Source organism: Stegostoma tigrinum, chromosome 12 (assembly GCF_030684315.1).
Source record: "Stegostoma tigrinum isolate sSteTig4 chromosome 12, sSteTig4.hap1, whole genome shotgun sequence".
NCBI classification, from domain to species: domain Eukaryota; kingdom Metazoa; phylum Chordata; class Chondrichthyes; order Orectolobiformes; family Stegostomatidae; genus Stegostoma; species Stegostoma tigrinum.
In genome coordinates, this window is record NC_081365.1 from 38,159,255 (window position 1) to 38,182,520 (window position 23,266).

Sequence of the window (23,266 nt, forward strand, 5' to 3'; positions counted from 1 at the left end):
TGGGGTCATTTAAGAGACTGCTGGACATACATAAGGTCACAGAAATTTGAGGGTGCATACATGAGGATCAATGGTCGGCACAACATTGTGGGCTGAAGGGCCTGTCCTGTGCTGTACTGTTCTATGTTCTATGTTCTAAAAACTACATTTGCTTTTGGGAACAGATAGGGTCTACTTGCCTTTCAGTCAACAACAAATGAGAGTCAGTCAATGAGTGATCACTGCACCTTGCTCATATCTATTGGATTCAAGTATGGATTCAGGTGTCAATTCAGTCTGGCTTTTGAGCCTAATGCTGCTATGCTCTATCTTTGCAGAAGTTCCTCCTGTTCAATGTCTTCATCGTAATCCTCTAAACATTGCTGCTGAGCTCTGAGCTCTTCAGCATCCATCACATCCCTTCTCTGCCTGCTCCAGTTGTGTAGAGCACTGCATATGATTATTATGCAGCACACAGTGCCTGATCTGTACTGTAAAGCCCCCTGCCCTTACCTCAGACTGATCCAAGCATCAGAACGCTATCTCCACCTGCTTCATGATGTCCAGGATCAAAGAGTGGGCAGCATTGTAACTGAGAAGAAGGGTCTGAGGAAGGGTCCAGACCCAAAATGTCAGCTTTCCTGCTCCTTTGGTGCTGCCTGGCCTGCTGTGTTCATCCAGATCTACACCTGGTTATCTCAGATTCTCCAGCATCAGCAGTTCCTACTATCTCTGATTGTAACTACGCTTGCCTTCAGTCAGGAGGTACCTAACACAGTAATCTGCTATGGCTGCAGAGGGTAGTCCTTGTCTCCTGGTGACCATCTTAGTGTACTCCTCCAAGGAATACCTCTACATGGCCCTTTGGCAACCTCAGATAAACAAAAAAATTCCATTAATGGTGCAATAAAAACCATTAATTCTAAATCTAGGTCATAAAATCCGTTTTAAAAGAAATCACAATGGCTACAGAAATACTTGCAAGTTGTTTATTAACTTTAGACACCCAGAAAGCCCACATTACTAACTCAAAACTAAAATCACAAATTACAATAAATCATATTAAAAATATACATAAATCACGCAGTCTACATCACAATTGAGTTGCTCCCCGTCACAATTATTGTCCCAGAATACTGCCTCCAATTCCCAGAATTGACTTCTTCAAACCCTGATTGAAGGCTAATTTCCTTTAATGAACCAAGGACTGTTTCCCTTACACTTTGAGATGTGGCTATTTGATTGCAGCGTGTTTACTGCACAAGCTGCTGCCACGTAAAGATGTAATACTGGCGTAGCTCAATGCTCTACAACAACATGGTTTCCCCCTTGTATGATTATTGCTGACAACCACAACAAGCCGTCTGCCTTTGTGTCTGTATAAAATGGTAAGGCAATCCAGAAGTACTGTGGTCCTTTAAGTTCTGAATGAGGAGGCAAAGCACAGAAAGGCAAAGCAGGACAAAGATATTGCAAACATCCAATTGGGTATGATGTGAGCAAGCGTGAAGACAGTAATTGAGGAGCCTTGAGATGTACCCCGGCCCAATCCAGGAGATAAAAGATTGTTTGTACACACATGTCCTAGCATTGGCATTCAAATGAAAGGTGCTGGCACACTCCAAATTGCAACCACAAACTGGAGAAGTGTATTGTGAGTGAGTTGGAGATGTGCCATAATAATGTGGAGAGACTAGTGCACTACTAATGTCAAGTTCTTTGGACAGATGGTGCATGTGACCTGGGTTAGGGTTAGGTGCATTTGGTCCCCACCCGTAGAGGGTAGCCTGAGATATTAGTGTCTACAGGCCTCCACTTTGACAGGAGGAGCAAGGGGCAAGATGGAGTTGGCAGATACTTGCTTTGACTTTCATGCCAAGAATAGTAACCTGGGAGAATAGGAAGTGCATTTCAATAAGGCAAGATTATGTACTAATAACATGCCTCTCATCTCTCACAAGCAAGATTCTCAATTTTCTGTTTAAAATCTTGTGGCAGAATCAGACTTTATTTTCTTAACATCAATAATCTCGTACCTGTCAATATCACAACATATTCCTGACTGATTGACCATATTGACATGCCTGCCAACATCATTCTGTCTCTGAGAAGTTCTATACCAGAGGGTCATGGCTGCTGTTTGTAAGTTGCTTACATTACTATATGCAGTATTAATAATGAATATCTTGCATATTTGTACAAAACACATTTATATATTATATTAATAGAAGCATTAACCTATTTTGCTTGAAATGAGTTAACTTGTAATTGGAATTTTATGAGACTATATCAGTGAGTCTGTAATTAATCTTGCACAGTCCAAATTGAACACAGAACTGCTGATCAGGCATGCTCCACCATTCAGTAATCACAGAATCCAATAGAGTTGAAAAATCTGTGATGCCTTCGTAGATCAGACCTTTAGCACACATTGTATGGAACTACAAGATGCACATTTATATTCCAAGTCTGCAATCTCAGCTGTTGAGTTTTATGACAAGCTGAGGCCAGAAACCTTATGAAGTAGAGGCAAAAGTTAGAAAGAGAATTATCTGAGTTTCTCCTGTACAGTTCTGTTATCGATGATTTCAAAGACTGTTATAGCAGGGGCTTGCATGCTGAACATTTTCTCTCTCTCTTAGCCAGGTACGGTATGTGGTACGTTTATATCCAAAGTTTTCTTTATTTCAATAAACACTCTGAAATTGCCTGGTTCACTAATTAAGGTTTCCTCTGCATATAACAGAACTGTAAATCCATTTCTACAAGCACATATGCAAAGTTTTTATGTGAAATGCACAAAGGAAAGCTCATTTCCAATAATATACTTTAGAGTTTGGTACCTATCAATTGAGGGAATTCTATTACAGAGGCAATGCCTCTATTCATTTTGTAAGAGCTAACTGATTAGCAAATTAGTAAGTCACTGCTAAAATACTGATCAGAGAAGGAGGTATACCTTTGAGTTTTAACTGAGTCCAGGTTTATACATTTGTTGCTATTGTGAACATGTTTAGGGAAAGAACATTCACTTTCCCTCAATGTTTAGCTGGTTAAATCAAAAAGTAGGCTTTTTTGGAATAAGTGGTTTACACATTTTTCAGAAACAGAGATTACTATTGTCATGCCTAAGGCATAATTGCTAATAAAGGAGCTTTAATGTATGCTTACACAATTTCAATTGCTGGAGGTTACAATCTGTTAACAAAACATTTTTTTGTTTGGAGCTAATTCCACATAAACATCAGATTTCTCCCTTTGTTATTATGATGGCACATACTGAATTTGTTATTTACATCCTCCTTTACACCTGGTAATCTCAGTTTTTTTACAAACTGTAGCTAAGTGAATAGGTGGGTGAGGGGGCTCTGCCAACACCATCTGATCAAGGTGTTATGAGATCTTTCCATTGGTTACAAAGTATTTGCCAAAGCTGAGAAGCTTAGAATAGCTCCTACATCTTTTGGTCTTGATAATTGTTCCTGTGATGATCTCCTACAATCTCTTCAGTCAGGCAGAAGATACAGAAGCCTGAACACACAGGCCAATAGGTTCAGCAACAGCTACTTCCTAGCCATTATTGGACTGATGAATGGACTCTCTAGCCTAAAATAATGCTGATCTTGCTAACGTTGATCTTGCCAAGCACATGCCCTGTGCAATGTAATGTGCGTGACTCTGTCTTTTTGACCGGTACACCATTGCTTACTATGATCTGCTTGTACCACTCATAAACAATGCTTTTCTCCATACTTTGGTACATATGACAATAAATCAATCCTAAAATCTATTCAATTATTTCACTGCCAACACAATTAAAGAACATGGGTTATCTTTTCTTGCTCAGGTGAGCTGATTAAGAATTAAACTGGAGTGATCAATAGGCATCTTTTCATGTTACAATCAAAGATTCAGACGCTGCATCTCAGTTTCTTTCCTGTATTCTCCAATGAATTATTTTAAAGTAATTCAATGGAGCCATGCTGAAAGCTGACAGTAGAGGATTAATAATCTCTTACACGGGGAGCTAATTTTACCAGAGTTCATCTTCAGTTGAACATAGAAGTGAAACTTTAGTGAAAGGGCATGTCTTTCCAAATTGACCCTGCAATCTTTCAACTGTGTCATGCTCTTTAACAATTGACATTTAGTCCCAATTCTAATGACTTCAAAGTTGGTAGCTGATAAAATTTCCTTTAACAAAATGGTGGCGAAATAATATCAGTTTTTCACAGTTATTCCCTATCCTGAATGACTGGTGCTATAATCAACATAAACCTCAAGGACATAAACAGAAGTTGCTGGAAAAGCTCAGCAGGTCTAGCAGCATCTGTGAAGAAAAATCAAATTTAACGTTAATGTTTCAGTTCCAATGCTCCTTCCATAGACGCTCCCGGATCTGCTGAATTTCTCCAGTAAATTCTGTCTTTGTTTCAGATTTCCAACATCCACAATTCTTGGCTTTGTTATGATACTATCTTGGATGATAATAATAGTAATTTGTTCAAATAATAATTTCAAAAAAACCTACTCTATTTCTTAACAGAGACATTTAAGTTGTCATTGGATTAGCATATGGACGTACATGGTTAGATGGGCTTGAGATCGGTATGACAGGTTGGCACAACATCGAGGGCCGAAGGGCCTGTACTGTGCTGTAATGTTTTAAAAAAGAATGCTAACTCTTTCAACTACAGCAATCTGGTGGATCCAGCTGTGGTTTAAAAAAATGGAACAAGGTAATTTTTCTCCTCCATTCCCCCAACTCAGTTCTGCAATTTGTTGGATGAACTTGATTTCCTCCCACATGTAACAGGAGTTTTATACATTTACAATGCTCACAGAACCCCAAAGACATTTTAACTGCTTACTGTACAGGACTTTTGCCACAGCCATTGAATGTGCTGATAGAAGTCTAAGCCTTGGCCTAGGCCAGTCTTAAAATTTCTTTGGTGGGGCCAAGAAGGGAAAAAGTTGCATAAGGAAAGTCTAGGCATTCAATGCCTTTGCTACCATCCTCTCTCTCACTCAAGATGCAACGGTCAATAATACACAACACCTCTTCTTCCTCAGGAGGCTAAGGAAGTTCAGCATGTCCATAAGAACCCACACCAATGTTTACAGATGCACCATGGAAAGCATTCTATCTGGGTGCATCATGGCTTGGTATGGCAATTGCTCTGCCCAGAGCTGTAAGAAACTACAGAAAGTTGTGAACACAATCCAGATCATCACACAAGCCAACCTTCCATCCATGGACTCCATCTACACTTCTTGTTACAATGGAAAGAAAGCCTGGAGGTGAGTTTGTTCGCTGAGCTGGAAGGTTAGTTTTCAGACATTTCGTCACCCAAGGTAACCCAAGGAAACCTAACCAGATAAATAAAAAGCGGGACATAACACCAGCACTTCGTCGGAGGCTCACTGATGATGTTACCTTCAATGGTGACGAAATGTCTGAAAACTAACCTTCCAGCTCAGCGAGCAAACTCATATCCAGAACCTCAACCTGAGCTACAAATCTTCTCAAAACTCAGAAAGATAGCCAACAAAAAAGATCCCTCCCAGCTCAGCCATAAATATCCTCCAACCTCTTCTATCAGTCAGAAAATACAAAAGCTTAAATATACGTACTATCACGTTCAAGAAAAGAACCTTCCCCACTATTGGTAGAATTTTGAATGAACCTCTTGAATTTCAGACCTCATACCGATTTTGCTTTTTATACACCTTCTTTGCAGCCATAACTTTGTAATTCTTGCTCTGTTTAATCACCCTATGAGCTGTACATCCTTGTATGTTATGATGTGTTGTACTGAACACAAAACAAAACTTTTTACTGTACTTTGGTACATGTGACAATAATAATCAAATCAAAATTCCCCTCAACCTGCTCTATTGAGACCCTGTCAAACAAACCTGGATAAAACAGGTATGTTAAATGACTAAATTCTTCTGCTGATGTTTTCAAACTCATTCATGGGTTAGTGCCAAAATATATTGCTGATGGTATAATCGTGTAGAAATAAAAACAAATATAATAGTTTCATAATAAACACATTTAAATATTATTTGTCACATAACTTTCTGAACTGTGGAGGCAGAAATTGTTTCAAATCTGCACTGCCAACCAGGAACAAGGCAAAGGTCCAAGTGAGGGCAACAAAAGGAATAAGTTTAGGAAACAGTGCATTACATTGCTCTGTACTTGTAAATTTGGGGCAGAGATTACAGTAGGTTTTATGTGTATTTGGGGATAGAGATTACAATGTGCTGGTGTGTGTGTAAATTTGAGGGAGAGATTACAAACCTGAGATTTGGTGCACCAAGCTCACTGGATTAAACACTAATCATGTAAGTAGGAACTGATAATGAGGATCTCAGAAATCATAGGCTCCGGTGCTAAAATCTTGCTCTAACTTGATTGACCTTGATAAATGCTAGCAGCTTCTGCACCCTGGAAATGGATACTGGAGACCTGATCTTCAGGTGATGGTGTGAATGTGGCCACTCTGTTGGTGTGGGGATCGTGGTGAGGTCATAAACAATTGCATAGGAGTGCCTTTCAGTGACCACCTTCTAACATTCCATATCTACCTCGAAATAGCCCCACATTGGGATAAATGGAAATCCCAGCCCAAACTGAGAAAACAGGTCAAAATGTGTTTCCAGTCAGGAAACCATACGTTTCTCATGCCTGCTGGGAAGGCAGGTTAATCAGGCAACTGGAAAACAAAGCCCTTTGGTGACCATGAATTGACCTTCTGACTCAGCACTTAATTACAAGGTGGTGAGAAGGGGGTGATTATCTCTTCAATGCTTATTTATTTCCCCTTCATATCACTTTGCTGAGCAACACCAGGGCAGGGAAAATTGTGCTCAATATACTGTGTAGATTTGGGTGGAAAGTTTACAATATATCGCTTGCATGTATGTTTGGGGAGAAATTACAATATAATGTTTGGGAAATTGTTCAGAAAAATCTCTTCAGTTACTGTGTCATTTGAGGAAGTAGCAAGGAAGGTCAATGAGGCTAGTGTGTTTGACATAGCCTATTTGGAGTTAAACAAAGCTTTTGACAAAGTCCTACATGACAGACTGGTCTGAAAAGTCACGAGTTCCAAAGGGAAGTAGTAGGGAAATGGTTCTGGTGTTTTCATGCCTGAAACATTGTTTCCCATGGGAATCTACAGGGTTCAGTCTAGATCCCTTCATATTCTTGCACTATATCAATAAATGATTTCAATGCTTAAGAGGTTTACGGATGATGCATCAATGGACAATGTGATTGATAGCAGGGAGGAAAGCTGTAAACAGTGGAAAAGTATCAATGAATGAGAATAAGATCAAGAAGGCATGCTACATACTTTGATTATTTATTACCTCCAGGAAAGGATAGAGGGGGCTCATGTTGGAACAACATAAGGCACTAGTTAGATCATAGCTAGAGTACTGCAGATATTTCTGGTTACTACATTACAAGAAGGATTGGGAAACAGAGAGAGAAGATTTCCAAACATGTTGCTAAAAAAGTGGAAAATGCTAGTTATGAGGAAAAGTTGGCCATGCTGGAGCTGTTTTCTATGCAATGAAGGGAGTTGAGGGGATGTTTTCTCGATGTCCAACTCTATGACTGTGACTGTTTAACTGAGCTACATAAAATTATGAGGGGCTCAGATAGAGTGGATAGGAAAGACCTATGTCCTTCAGTAGAGGAGTCAAAAAACAGGGGGCATAAATTAAAAGTAATTGGCGGATGAATCAGAATAAATTTGAAGATGAATTTTGTACCCAGAGTAAGGATTGCATCTGGAAATCTGTAAACTCTCAATGGCAAGTTAAAAAAAAAACACTTTGAAGAGCAAATTAAATGCCAGTTCAATGCCACTCAACGGAAGCAAATGGGTGAGAGGCAGTGAATGTGAATTTGTAAAGATCTTTAGTATTCCTTATACAGTAAAAGAAAAATACCAGGGATGCTGAGACTATGAAATAAAACAAAATATGCTGCAAATACTTCAGCAGGTCTAGCAGCATTTGTGGAGAGAAACTGAATTAGTTTCAAGTCAAATACGACTCTCCTTAAGAACTTGAGTAATCTCATCTGCTGATAACTTGGGCTATAGCAATCTTTAGTGATTCCTTTGCAATTACAAATGCTAATATAAAACAATTACATCTAATTTTTTTCTTGTGACAGAGAAACAGGAAAAGTGTTAACTTACCCTTATAAGTTAAGTAAATGTTTTTCCATATTATCCTGTTTTTCAGTTCACTATTAGAAGAGGACACCTTGCCTCTGAAAGTGTCTTTGAACCAGAGTAGGATGGGAGTAGCAAAAAATTGCCAGTCTTCTACATCTCTTGGCAGCACTCAAGACTTCAGTAGTGAGACACACAGCTCAGCAGTACTACAGGTATATTCAAAAACTTTTTTACTGCTCTAACGCATGTAGTTTTGTATCTATGAGTAAAATAAATCATTTCTGGGTAGTCATACCCAGCAGATTTTGAGAAGTCAATCCGTTCTTGTACACCAGTTGTGTTTATTACTGAGCAGACAAATACTAGGGATTGAGCTTAGATCTCCGATAAGAATTGTTCATCGTTTAAGACTGTTTTATTGTGTTGACAATAATGGGTTAAATTTTGTCGCTTAGTGTTCATATAATAGTTTGCTAATCTTTAGACAAGAGCTTTGGTTCATTTATGTTTACCTCTTCTGTGTTTATGTTCTTGCTATTAATGTTTTCATTAATTAAATTCTAATTTACGTGTTCTTATGTTCCTCCCTTTGCAGGGATTTAATAATCTGCGGAATAATGATTTGCTCTGTGATGTCAGTCTAGTGCCAGCAGATGGAGATGAAAAGTTTCCTGTTCACAGAGCCATGATGGCATCAGCAAGTGATTATTTTAAGGCTATGTTCACAGGTATTGAGCATTTTTGTCAGTCATCAATTGGGTAGACAAGCTCTGGCTTTACAATAAAGTAAGATCAACAAGAACATAAACAATAAATTGCCAGCAAGATCCATACCTTCCAACAGCCATGAGGTAAAATGTCTGCCTTCTGCAATGCCAGCACAACCTTTATTTAAACTATTTCAATTAGATTTATGCAAATCATACACCAAAATTATTTTAAGATGACGTTAGCAAGAAATGTATGGCCAAACTATAAGGATGCATTTCAGTTTCTCAGCCAGCTACTGTTCAGACTGAGTCTCAATGAGAAATTTCTAGATGAGCCACGACTAGTGTTAGTACCTGTCATTGTCACGCAAACTCTCCCCTGACCTTCCACTAGCCAGATGAGCCACTCTTATTTTTAAGAACATTCTTAAAATAAAACAATACAACCACACACCTTACTTATTGTTCCCATCCACCTGCTTATTTCAGCAATTCATCTTTCAACCAGTTTCTTTTTCAGATGTTTTACTCACCTTCAGTTCTTCCAGTGACTTTGCATACAGTAAGATGGACAATGCGTATCACCTATGCATTTTTCATTACTTTCTGCAGTGTAAAAGAAAAATCAGTTCACAATCTGTAAAACCCATTGGATGCTAGTTTTTACCAGGAATTAGTATAAGAAAAATACCTGACTTTACTTTCGAAGAGGCCGGAGAGTCTGCTGCTGTAATTCAAACTTGAAGCCCTCCAAACCTCTTCGGGAACACAGAAAATATTTTGCAGATATATGCCATCAGGGATCAATGGCTTGGTGGTTGATTCCCATGGTAAAATCAACAGTCTGTTCCTCCATGAATAGATACAGAGTGTCCAGCAAACATAGAAACCTACTGTATTAGCTGTATATGTGCATTTGATATTGTCTGCTTTCACCTGCCCTCTGTAAATTATATGCTCTCTTGTGACCCATCAGAGGAAGGCACTGTGATGTTTGATTCTAATTGGTGCTACTAAAGAATTTCAAGGCCAGGGCCTTTATTGCCTTGCTCCTTTTATTCTGTTTTTTCAATTTTATAAAGCAGTTCATCTCATTTTCTTTTGTGCTTCTATAAGAAGTTCCACATCTTTTATTTTATAACACGAATTATAAGTCATTCTTCTGGCTTTTAAAAGGAGTCTAGTAACCAGGATTTCTTTGCTTTTCAATGCTGTTTCTAATGAGTGCTTATAGATTGAATGTGTGGGACTAGAGCAAGTTAATAAGTATGGCTGTAGTTTTTGGAACCATTGTATATCTCACCTCAAGTTCAATTACTGTTTAGGTGGCATGAAAGAACAGGAACAGATGTCAATCAAACTACATGGAGTAAGCAAAATAGGACTGAAAAGTATCATAGAGTTCACCTATACATCAAAGCTATCTCTCGATATGGACAATCTCCAGGATATCCTAGAAGCTGCCAGCTTCCTCCAGATAATGCCTATCATTGAGTTCTGTAAAGAGTTTCTAACTTCTCAGGTTTGTGTCACTACTTCTTTGATACCCTGACAAAATGACGGCTTCAATTTTCCAATTACCTTCCATGTGGGGATTTGTGTTGGAAAGGCCTTTAGCTTCGCTTTGCGATGTTATCATTTTCCATTATCTTCTCTATGGTCTGTCTCGGAGATTTGGGACGCTGCCCAACTTCCAGGCTGGTTAGTTTTGCCTTTGCCAATCTCCTTTTCAGAGACCCTGATAATTTGCGGTGTTGAAATTTTGGATTACAATAAAATGATTCCACTCCCAGTAGAAATGTGAGGTGTGCATGCTCATTTTTGTGCGGTGGTGTTGTTCTTCATTTAAACAAGCAATCCCATACAGCCAACAAACAAGCTGCAATTTTTCAAATTTTTTACACATTGGATAGATGTTTGGAATCCGTATGACATCCCTTTGTTTCAGTCAATTCTTTGACTTGGTCCTGTGCAAAATTTGGCCATCTTTTTCATCTGTTCACATGTTCAGCATTGTTCAATTTCAAGCAAAACTGTTGTTTATGGAAGTAGCATCGTGTTCGAGAGTAAGCAATGAAATCACTTCTGCTCCAACAAAATTGCAATACCACACAAGTAATTAATTTAAATTATCTCATGAATTTATTCAACTGTCTGAAATGGTTCCTTGCACTGTTGAGTAAAATAAAGTTCAGTTTTGCCTAAGGCACTGAATGACATATTTCAGGTTCCAGGACACTATTAAAAGAGTAAATGTAAACCTGAATGCATTAACATTTCAAAATAGAAAAATCTCCCATGTACATTAACCCAGCAAAAGAAAATGAAACTCTACAGCATTTTTCATGCACATTTGAAGTTGAGGATGTTTTGAAATTCACGTCATTGTCTTCTATTCAGACAATAAAGATGTCATTTCAGTAATTATATTTTATGCTAGAGCTGTAATGCATAGAAATCTTGCTACCCCTGACGCCCTACCATAATAATATGAGCAACCAATGAATGAGCTATTTGCTTTATGGATCGACAGACTAATTAATTGTTGTTCAAATATACATTCTATAAAAGCCCAGCAAAAGTCATTAGAAATATAGATTCACATCTGATGCTTAACGTAGTAATGTAGGAACTTTGCATCCTATAAGACCTTACATTGAAATAAGATGTTGCATGGCCCATGACATTGAGATAATGTAGAGTTATGCCACTTGCACTATTGCTGGCAGTTTGTGTGTAGTAAGTAACTATTCTTGAATTCATTTCCCAGGTTTCTTTTGAAAACTGTGTTGAAATTGGTCGCATTGCCAACGCGTACCACTTGACAACAGTAGATGAGTATATCAAAGACTGTATCCTGAAGAACTTCTCAACAATGTTAAGCAGTGGGGAATTTATTTTGCTGTCTTACGACCAGCTTGTTTTTGCGCTTGGCAATGATGGCCTGAAGAACTGCACTGAGCTTCAGCTATTTAAAGCTGCCTGTCAGTGGCTACAGCACGAGGAATGTCGAATGCAGTTTGCTGCAAAACTGATGAAGCACATTCGCTTCCCATTGATGTCACCAGAGGAGCTTCTTGAACATGTTCAGAAAGTGGAGTTCATGCGGACTGATACCACTTGTGTTAACCTTCTACTTGAAGCCAGTAACTACCAGATGTTGCCCTACATGCAACCAATCATGCAATCAGAAAGGACTAGGATCCGTTCCAACTCCACACACCTGGTCACTCTGGGTGGTGTTCTGCGCCAGCAGCTTCTGGTGAGCAAGGAGCTGCGCTTGTTTGATGAGAACACGCATATGTGGAAATCATTGGCTCCCATGGATGTGCCACGTTACCAGCATGGTGTAGCTGTAATTGGAAATTTCCTCTTTGTAGTTGGAGGGCAGAGCAACTATGACACAAAAGGGAAAACAGCAGTTGACACAACGTATCGATATGACCCCCGCTACAACAAGTGGAAGCAGATGGGCTCCCTAAATGAGAAAAGAACTTTCTTCCACTTAAGTGCTCTTGAGGGAAATCTGTATGCAGTGGGAGGCCGAAATGTTGCTGGAGAATTAGGTAAAGTATGATCTATCTATATCCACTTACTGCTCAGTTGGAGCTTTGGAAAAAGTTTTACTGTTAATGCAGAGGAAAATGAATATAAATTCCATCTGTCAATCTTAGTTGCAGGTTGCAAATTGCAATTAGAACATGGAACATAGAAAAGTACAGCACAGTACAGGCCCTTCGGCCCACGATGTTGTGCCGTGGAATAATCCTAATCCAAAAATAAAATAACCTAACCTACATTCCCCTCAATTCACTGCTGTCCATGTGCATGTCCAGCAGTCGCTTAAATGTCACTAATGACTCTGCTTCCACGACTACCACTGGCAAACTATTCCATGCGCTCACAACTCTCTGGGTGAAGAACCTCCCTCTGACGTCTCCTCTATACCTTCCTCCTAACACCTTAAAACTATGACCCCTCGTGGCAGTCAATCCTGCCCTGGGGAAATGTCTCTGGCTATCGATTGTGACTGGGAACTGTACAATATCAAGAATACCTCCTGCGATTTAGATTCTTCCTGGCTTATTTCTTCAAAAATATATAATTAAAATAATCACTTCTGCTTTATCCTAATAATGCTAGAGCTCCCATGGGAAAAAGCAAGCAATTTCATTCGCTCTCTGGACAGACTGCAACTGGGCATAGCTGTGACTGAGTTCCTTGTGGTATATTTTGCTAGTGTTGTTGATGGAACTTTAAACTAACTCAGCACTGTTGTAGGAATTGAGAGAGAATGTTAGAAAGGGATACCAGGCTTCACACAATACTGGGAAAGACAGAAACTCTAGTGTAGAGAATGGAGAAACAACAGGTGATGTTGATGTAAGTAAAAAAGTACTGAAATCTAAATCAGGGTTGCTGCACATATGTATGTGCATGCACAGACTTTAGTCGATAAGATTGAGGAGTTACAGACACAGATTGTCATATTCCCAAATCACATTGTAACAATAACAGAGACAGGAATCAAGAAAGGGAAGGATTAAGTGTCAAATAATCTTGGGTACAAGCTGTTAGACAAAGATCAATGAAGATATCCCAAGAAGTTCAAGGACAGTTTCAATCTGCTTCGAGCTAGGGGAAAAAAGGCACAATTACTTTGCTCAATATAGGTTATAGACCACTATGTAGTGGAAAGGTATTAGAGCAATACATTTGCAAGGAAATCACAGATGCCAACGTTATACAATAGTTATAACGAGGTCTTTAACTACTTAACGTAGTAGACAATGGTACTGTAAATGATGATGAGGGTTATCATTCCTAAATTGTGTTCAGTTGAATATCCTACAACAGTATGTGTCCAGTCCAAGGAGAAAGGATACATTGTTTGGCCTGATTCTTGTAAATGATGTGGGTCAAGTAGATTGAGTGTCAGTAGGGGATCATTTAGGAAACAGTGATCATTGCATCATAGTATTTAAGATGATGATAGGAAGTGACAATAGACAATCAGAGCATGAATGATAAATGAGGAGAGTTGATGCCATTGACTGGGTTGTTTTGTCCTAGATGGTGTTAGGCTCCTTGAGTGCTGTTTGAGTTGTACTCATCCAAGCAAGTAGGGAGTGTTCAATCACACACCTGACGTGTGACTTGAAGATAGTGAACAGACTTTGGGGAGTCAGGAGGTGCGTTACTCATCTCAGTATTCCTCATCCATGTCATATTGAAACAGCCAAACTGAATTGGGCTGCTCAGGTAGAGTCACAGAGTCATGAAGTTGTACAGCATGGAAACAGATCCTTCAATTCAACTTATCCATGCCAACCAGATATCCTACATTAATCTAGAGCCAGCATTTGGCCCATATCACTGTAAATCCTTCCCATTCATGCACCCATCCAGATGCCTTTTAAATGTTACAATTGTACCAGCCTCCACCACTTCCTCTGGCAGCTCATTCCATACACTTACCAACTCCTGAGTGAAAAAGTTGTCCTTAGGTCACTTTTAAATCTTTCCCCTCTCACCATAAAACTATGCCTTCTAGTTTTGGGCTACCCTACCCTGGGGAAAATAAAAAGACCTTGGCTACTCACCCTATGCCCTGCATGATTTTATAAACCTCTGTAAGGTCAGCCTTCAGCAGCTAATGCTCTGGGATAAATAGTCCCAGCCTTTCTGTAGCTTACCAGAATGCCTGACATTCGCAGCCCTTATAAATCTTTTGTTGGGAACTCATGCTGTCATGGCAATCAAAGTGAACACTATAAGGATATTCAGAAGCCTTTATTTAGTTTTGAAGTTGCTTTTGAGTTTTGGGAGAAACTGCACAGCATTGCTACACCTTTGAAAGGAAACACAGAGATTGAGAGAAAACATGAACAGAGGAATTGCCAAACCCCAATCATTTGTTATATCCTGTCTTATTTGTAGCAGAATCCTTAGGGTGCAGTCAGCCATGATTGAATGCTAGCATGATTAACCAGGTCATTTTCACCTCAAAGGATGTTTGGCATTTTATCACCGGTTTCTTGTCAGAATCAATGGTGATGTGAGACACAAAATCTTCAAATCCTTTGACCATCTGTCAAAACGCGTTGGATATTTTGAGACCAGATCCATACTTTCTGATGTACTACTTTCAAACCTTAGAGCTGTGTTCATCACCTTATAACGGACCAAGATCAACTGCAGTTCTTACAACTTTTCCATTATTGCAGGAGATGTTTTTGTTTGATGATGTAGAGCTTCCTGTTACCATCTTTTCCTTTGTGCAACATTTTGATTTGGGTTGTTCCTTGCGATTCAATCTCAGTTATCTATAGGCCAGTAGTGAGGTGTACTTTGTCCTTTATTTTTACAAAGTAAGTTTGAGACCAAGGTGCTGAGCACACTGCTCAAAGCCAAACAAGCAAACAGCTTCTGAGGCCTTTGAGTTATTTTTAAAATTGTGCTGGGTTGATGCTCCTACAGAACCAGGATTTTTAGTTTTAGCGTTCAGCAGTTGCTGGGGTCTTGAAGCTGGTTGAGAAAACTCTTACTCCTCTCTCTGTTAGAAATAAAAGCTGGGGCTCTCTTCCTGCTGCTAAAATTGCTCGTGAGACAATCTAAACATGTCAATAGAGTTACAATTAAGCCAATCCTTTAGTCATTATTTAACTGTAGTCTAAAAATAACGTGTTTCGCTTAAAGTCAAACAGTTTGACCAATCGAATTGCATTAGGAAATGGAAAGCCTTACCTTTAAAAGAAGAAGTTCTAAATATATTTGAGTGGGCTTGGTCTGATCCATAACACCCTATATCAAGCTTCAGTTTCAAATTTATGCTTGTGGATTCTTTGGTCATATTTTTCCTGATCTGGATAGTTTTATGAATTTCATTTTTTCTGGGAACTGACACATCAAAATATTTCATGTGCTTTGATGGTTCCTATGTCTGTTCTGTTCTTAAACACACATTTCTCAGAATATGATGTTTTGGTTTACTTTTCCTTCTTATTCGCCCTATTGCTCTAACCCAGTACCCAATTTGCGATCTTTTAACTTACTTTTGCATATACTTTGCCAGTGATTGATGCTAGAAATTGCTGATTTTGTTAAGGAATAGAACTTTTAGTTTAGAAACTTAATTTAAATATGGATGGGACACTTTATTCAGGAACTGGGAGATGGAGCTGTAATAATTATACTTCGTCGACTAATCTATATTTATTTAATAAGGTAAGAGTTAGAAATAAGAAAATTTAACAGTGGATGACCCATCTCTGAACTTTTAATAAGGACATGAATTCTAAAGTTACTTCAATAACGATCTAAAATACTCATGCAGTTTCTAAACCAAGGAAGCTGAAAACCTCTTTCTACCTTCTTGATTGAGAGCCCAGATATCTATTAGTCTGTCAAAACAGGTACATCCAAGGGTAAAAAGAAAGTTATTTGCTGGACAGATTTATCTTAGATCTATTTCTTAAAATCTGTCAATGTGTATTTACACAAGGAAAAGAGTTGTCAAGTGGTGCAGTTTCTACTATTGTTACTATATATGCCTGGTTGCTTCAACCTTGTATAAGGCTGTAGTAAAAGAGTTTTTAAATAAAGTTATGAATGACTATTTTAAAATGTTTTTTCCGATATTTTTACTAAACAGCATAGGTCCTGGATGAATGGGTATGGATGAATCATAGGTAAACATGGACAATGTGAAGCACCATGGACAGTGGGTGGAGAGATGTAGCCTAGCATTAGAGAGTATAAGGGACCATTTAGGTGGGTGGACTTGCATAGATTGGCATTATGAGGGGCCAATGATAGAGTAAGGAGATATAGGTTGGCATGGGGGCACATGTAAACTTTTTAGAAAGCTCTCTCATCCAAGCTATAGCTCATAATACTTATGAGGGGCCATGAACCATGACATTTTTCGAAGCTGACCTAACTACTGAAAATTGGTAAGGGCAAGGAATCCTGTCTTTGTAAAGGAATCAACCAGGTGGGAGTAGAGGGTGAGAGCTTGGGATCACACCTGCCTGTACTCTTATTCAACCTTGGTGAAAGTTTGGGCACTCAGAATTGGGTTTCAGCTTCCATATGTAAAGGTCCACAGTGTGTCCTTAGAAGATCATAGAACCCTTGCAGTGTGAAAACAGACCCTTCGGCCCAATAAAGCCATACCAACCTTCAGAGCACGCACCCAAACCCATCCCCCTATAACCCAACTAATGTACAAATCCCTGAAAACTGTGGGTAATTTAGCATGACCAATCCACCTAGACTGCACATCTTTGGACTGTCAAACAAAATCAGAGCATCCAGAGGAAACCCACACAGACGCAGGGAGAATGTGCAAACTCCACACAGACCGTCACCAGAAGGTGGAATTGAATACAGGTCCTGGAGCTGTGAGGCAGCAGTGCTAACCACTGAGCCCCTGTGCCACCCTAATCTCTGTGTTTTGAGAGTCAAGTGAGTGAAAGAATTAAGGAACTGAGGGAAAACAATGCTGGATTTATCTAGCTTGTAGCTAAAGAAAACTTAGAGTAACACTCAAAGTGACAACAAGTAGTTCAGTTTGAGACGCAGCAGAAATACAATCTGTATAGGAGCTGTAAAGCAGTCGCTACCTGTCCATTTCTGAAAAAGGGTCCCAATCCAAAACATCAGCTTTCCTGCTCCTCTGATGCTGCTTGGCCTGCTGTGTTCATCCAGCTCCACACCTTGTTATTTCTACTTGTCCAAAGCCAATTTCAGGAGCTAGAAGATTTGGAATAATGTTGTTACTGATTTTTAAACCATTAAGCAGAAATAAAACGAGGTTCATGTTTGAGCTGAGAAGCCCACAGTTGAGAAAATTTTAAAGAAGAGAAATATTGGAAAGTCAGCTTGCAGAAAGTTTATGGAGAGATCCCCATGAAATCTCATTGCTCAGAGAATAGCTGGAACACTGAGGAGAATTCAAAGTGCATTCCAAAGAGTTCTGGAATACTTGGTGTGGATTGAGAAGGAGAATGGAATGATCAAGATCTTGTAATGTTTAACTCTGGGACAGATGTAGGAAGTAAAAGAGAAAATGATGGCATAGTGGCAACATCAATAGTAATCAGGGGCCAGACTAATTGCCCTGGAGATATGGATAACAACCTGACCATGACAACTGGAGGCAATTAAAACCCATTTGTCAATCTGGAATAAAGCAAGTTTCAGTAATGCTGTCATGAAATTACCACCAAGAGTTGTAGAAAGAAATCTCTGCATGACTCCAGAACCACAATAATGTGGTCAATTCCTAACTGTCCTCTGAAATGGCAAATTGCTTCAAGAGCAATTACAGATTGGCACCAAATACTCATCCTGTGAGCAACACCCAAATCCCATGGAAGAATATAGAAAAAACATACTGATTCTTGACAAACTGTAATGTTAATGGTGCCTGCTTCGCTTATAAAGTACAGTAAAATTTGTTATTGTTTAAAAATAGGAAATCATGTGGCATAACTTCTGTCAGTTAATCATTTTGTATTAAATTGTGCTTTAAACATTAATGGTCTCTACAGAGATCAAAACACTGGGCTTTCCACAAGCTCAGCAGTTTGAACCTCACGTTTCTTGTCGGTGAATTAACACTGTCATTCATAGCTTTTACACATTTTTCTCTCCCATTTGATATATTATTTTGTTGCTGATGCAGTGTCACAGCAATCTCCATGGAAGTGACTGCAAAACAGCCAAATGAGTAGTTAGCACTTCATCTGTCTACTCAGGGCTTCACGTGCTTTGCAGTCTCTAAGGCATGTTATATTGTTACCTTGTCCTTTGCAATTAGAATTTTTTGCATATTAGGATGTGAAGAGCCCTAATTGAAAGTCTGGTAGATTAATCCAATCCGTTCTTTAAATTTACATTTACATATTTCTTCACCATTCAGTAGTTCTCAGTGGTCTCACCCACTTCCTGCCTCAAGCTCAGAAATCGTACCTGTAGATCCAACCTTTTGCAAATACCTGGACAGTCAGTCATACAGCACGGAAACAGACGTTTCAGTCCAACTCGCCTATACTGACCAAGTTTCCCAAACTAAAGTAGTTCCATTTGCCTGCATTTGGCCCGTATCCCTCTAAACCTTTCCGAACCATTTAACTGTCCAAATGTCTTTTAAATGTTGTAATTGTACCAGCTTCTTCCACTTCCCCTGGCAGTTCATTCCATGTACAAACCACCCTCTGTGAAAAAAGTTGCCTCTCAGGTCCTTTTTTAAATCTTTCTTCACACCTTAAAAATGCACCCTCTAGTTTAGAGATAGTAGGAACTGCAGATGCTGGAGAATCTGAGATAACAAAGGTGTAGACCTGGATGAACACAGCAGGCCAAACAGCAGAGGAGCAGAAAAGCTGACGTTTTGGGTCTGGACCCTTCTTCTGCTCCTGTGTTCATTCAGCTCTACACCCTCTAGTTCTGAACTGCCCTACCCTAGGGAAAAGACCTTTCCTATTCACTTTAACTATGCCTGGTGCACTGATGTTCTCAAAACTTTTGTCTGAATTTGTATTGTCATCCTTACTTGCTTAGCTCATAAAAAGATCCAAACTTTTCTTTCCTGCCCGCAAAGAGTGTAGTTGACCACTTCGTCTTCACTGACGCCTTTCGAAAACCACTGAGTGTTACTCTGCATTTTTATTTAAATTTCCCACATATCTTCATGTGCATTCCTATGGTCATTTTGACGCACATCACTCTCAGATTTTTTCTATTTCTCTAGCCCTAGTTCAGGTTGAATTTTCTCAACCAAATTCAACACTAAATCTTTTTAAATTGTTTGGGGATTAAGCATAGATAGACACTTACTGCCAACTTGTCATTCTCAGAAGTTCAAAACAAAAAATTATTTTACACAGATACATGAGATGATGCCAAATGTACCTCTCTGATCTCGCCATATTCTGCAGAGAGGTGTTTTGTTACTTTGGTGCAGTGTAGTGGTGAATGATGCGACATTCCAGATACATGCATATCGAACAATATGAGGTATCAATAGGTTGCAAAATAAGTATGAATACCGTACAAAACACAATCCAATTTTTTTGCTCAATGACATTGGCAGGGAGTGAAATTATCTATTCAACTAACTCATGGGTGGTTATTTGGTTAATTCTGACATTACAGTTGGTATTTTCAATATTATTCTACTGGGAAGGAGTCTGAAAGGCTCAGTGCTGCATGCTTTGTTTGTGAACGATTGCTACTTTAGACTATTACTTTTAAATAGGGTGAAACTATTTCTTTTGTTGTTCACCAGCGAAGGCATCGATTGTGGAGGAATACAGATTTTTAAAATGTCTGTTATTATTGTGTTTTAACAGCAACAGTTGAACGATACAACCTAGCTACCAATGAATGGAGTTATGCCACCCGAATGAATGAGCCTCACTATGGACATGCTGGAACAGTTTACGGGGGATACATGTACATATCAGGTAGATAGAAAAAGAACTAACAGCACTCTGATACGTTGCAGCATAACAAGTTGCCGTAACACTCTTTTACTTACGAGAAAATAATTGTTCTTTTCTATCATAACATCAACATGATTAATTCTGTATCAATGTTTATGCAGATATGAGAATATTTGAATGTCAGCTCAATTGGCAGCACCCTCACCTCTGAGCCCCAAGGTTCCAGATTTAAGACTCTCTCTGAGGCCTGAGCAAACAAATATTCAAAGTTTACATGCTGTTGCAGTGCAGAGAGAGTGTTGCACTCTTGGAGGTGTTGAATTTGATGAGACTTTAAACAGAGGACCCAAGTCATTGCCTGAGTAGATGCAAAAAGTCCAATGGTACTAAAAATCAATTTTGTTATAACTGATGTCCTGTCTAATTATCCATCCTCTCTGTCAACATCCCCAAACTGGTTAATAAAAGAACAGCATAGCAGACTCCAGTCCTGACAAAGTGTTTCAGCCCAAAATGTTGACTTTCCCGCTTCTCAGATGTTGTCCGATCTGCTGTGCTTTTCCAGCTCCACGTATTGACCCTGGCTTCCAGCATCTGCAGTCCTTACCATCTCCAAGTCCCCCAAAGAAGTTATCTGGTCATTAATTGCTGCCTGTGGGGTTTCACAAAGTGCAAGTTAGCAATGATGTTTCCTACAATACTTCAAAAAGTACTTGATAAGTCGGAAAGTGCCTCGAAACATGGTGTTTATGAAAAATGCTGGATGAATGCAAGTCTCTTTTTTCATCATTTTAATCATCAAATTTTGCATTCATTTCCTTTCTGTCACTTTTCACTTGGTCAATAATTCAACAAAAATTTAATGGCGTTAAAGCTCATTGTTTTTTCATGTCTATACAGGGTTGGCAAGACCTGTAATAAGAGTATCAGACTATTTTCTGTGGATATATTTCACATTTTCTGTACATCACTGTGAGACATTTACACATATTATGTGTAATGTATTGTAGATGATTCTTATGTCTAAAATAAATCATATTTATAGCACAAAATGAGTTAGTTGGCCCATTGTGGCTGTGCTGGCTACCTGATGACACTTTCCAGCATTTTTTGTCAAGCCATCCAGGTTATAACATTTGAGGTGCATACCTGGAGTAGAATTTATCATTTACGGTAAATATATCAAAAGTTTCAATTTGGAAAAAAAACCCATGGCATGCATTCCCTGTTGTTGTACAAGGACAATGGTAATTCAAGTAGCTCAACACATAAGCAACTCATCTAAAATTAGATCACAATTTAGTCAACCGGAAGAATTGAATTTTCTAAGATGATTGAAAGATTAGGCGATCTGCAAATATAACAACAATCTAGTCAAAATAACCATTACCTTCCTAATTATAACAACTTATAACCTCTATTGATGTATACCTATAGGTGGAATTACTCATGATACATTTCAGAAAGAACTACAGTGCTATGATCCCAAAACTAATTGCTGGTCCCAAAAATCAGACATGTCTACGGTCCGTGGGCTACATTGTATGTGCTCAGTTGAAGATCGACTTTATGTTATTGGAGGGAACCATTTCCAAGGGATAAATGACTATGATGACGTACTGTCTTGTGAGTACTATAGACCTGTTGCAGATCAATGGACTCACATTGCTCCAATGCTACGTGGACAGAGTGATGTTGGTGTAACAGTTTTTAACAATAACATATATGTCATTGGGGGCTACTCATGGAACAATCGTTGTATGGTAGAAATTGTCCAGAAGTATGATCCTGAAAATAATGAGTGGAAGAAAGTTTTTGATGTGCCTGAACCACTCGGTGGTATTCGAGCATGTACCCTGACAATCCACATGCCAGAGGATGACTTGGAACTGCAGTCTCGTGAATCTCCACTAGTGACTTCACACGCCACTTTGTGATTTGTATCTTAACCAGTGACTGCGAAGGACTTCTTCTTATTATGCCAATTATTCATTGTGTTCATTGTGTTCATTCAAAAAGCTCTATTTAATATGGTCCAATAGTCTAAAATACCCTTGTTTATGAAAGTAGAGTTATCCCATGTGAACTTAGTGAATTGGTTCACAATTGCTGTAAACTAATGAAATTTGTTCAAACTGCAATATAACCAGTATCATTCACTACAGGGTGAAAAGAAAATGCTAAACATTTCTGAATCTCTGGATGTTGTATCTGTACTATCCGGAAATTCAAATTCAATGTAATTCTTGCTACTTTACTAACATGAAACTTCTCTGAAACTTTTATATTACAGACATTTGCCACCTTGTTGCATTATCATTCATTAGTTGGAGGACTACTAAAACTGACTTGCTGTCTTCATACATAAAGGAGGCATAATGAATATGGTCTTTGTATTTTGAGTTTTTAAGCTATAGATGAAGAAGTTTACTTTGTGGTAATATAGTACATTTGATCATTGTGTTTTCAAAACATGTTTTAAATGGCAAGTAAAAATAAACATTTGAATTAAACCAGAAGTTATTGACTCTTTTCAATTCTTCAGGAGGCTTTCTCAGCTGGGTTTCAACAAATTACACACTCTGTCTTATCAACACAAACTGTTCATCAAAATAATGTCAGAAATTTCCTGGCACTTTGATGGTGAATTTGAAGGTGGGATCAGTGAAAATTAGAAGGAGCACATGTTAGGGCAGTTCCTCGATGCATTTCTGCCCCATGGAGTTTGCTTATCTGTGCTGATTTTGTAAGTTTTCAGGCTGTTGAGGAGCCTTTTCAGCTTCTAACCTGCCTCAGCTTACCATGCGCCATTCCAAGAACAACTCACCACACAGTAGATGTCTGCTGAAAACTGTTATCATTTGCACTCAAACCATCTTAAAAAGGCTGTGCCGCAACAAAATAAAATGTTGGCCATCTG

At 38.8% G+C, this 23,266-nt stretch overlaps 1 protein-coding gene across 1 annotated transcript in view; it reads left to right on the forward strand.

Moving 5' to 3' along the window:
- The window catches only part of si:rp71-68n21.9 (kelch-like protein 13), a 28,342-nt gene extending 5,496 nt beyond the window's left edge, over positions 1–22,846 (forward strand). Inside the window, exons 2-7 of the mRNA XM_048540896.2 lie at positions 8,251–8,395; positions 8,779–8,911; positions 10,219–10,415; positions 11,664–12,459; positions 20,254–20,367; positions 21,784–22,846. Coding sequence (XP_048396853.2) covers positions 8,251–8,395; positions 8,779–8,911; positions 10,219–10,415; positions 11,664–12,459; positions 20,254–20,367; positions 21,784–22,283 — 1,885 coding nt within the window. The 3' untranslated portion in view covers positions 22,284–22,846. The remainder of the gene's footprint in view (positions 1–8,250; positions 8,396–8,778; positions 8,912–10,218; positions 10,416–11,663; positions 12,460–20,253; positions 20,368–21,783) is intronic.
- The last annotated feature ends 420 nt before the right edge of the window (positions 22,847–23,266 follow it).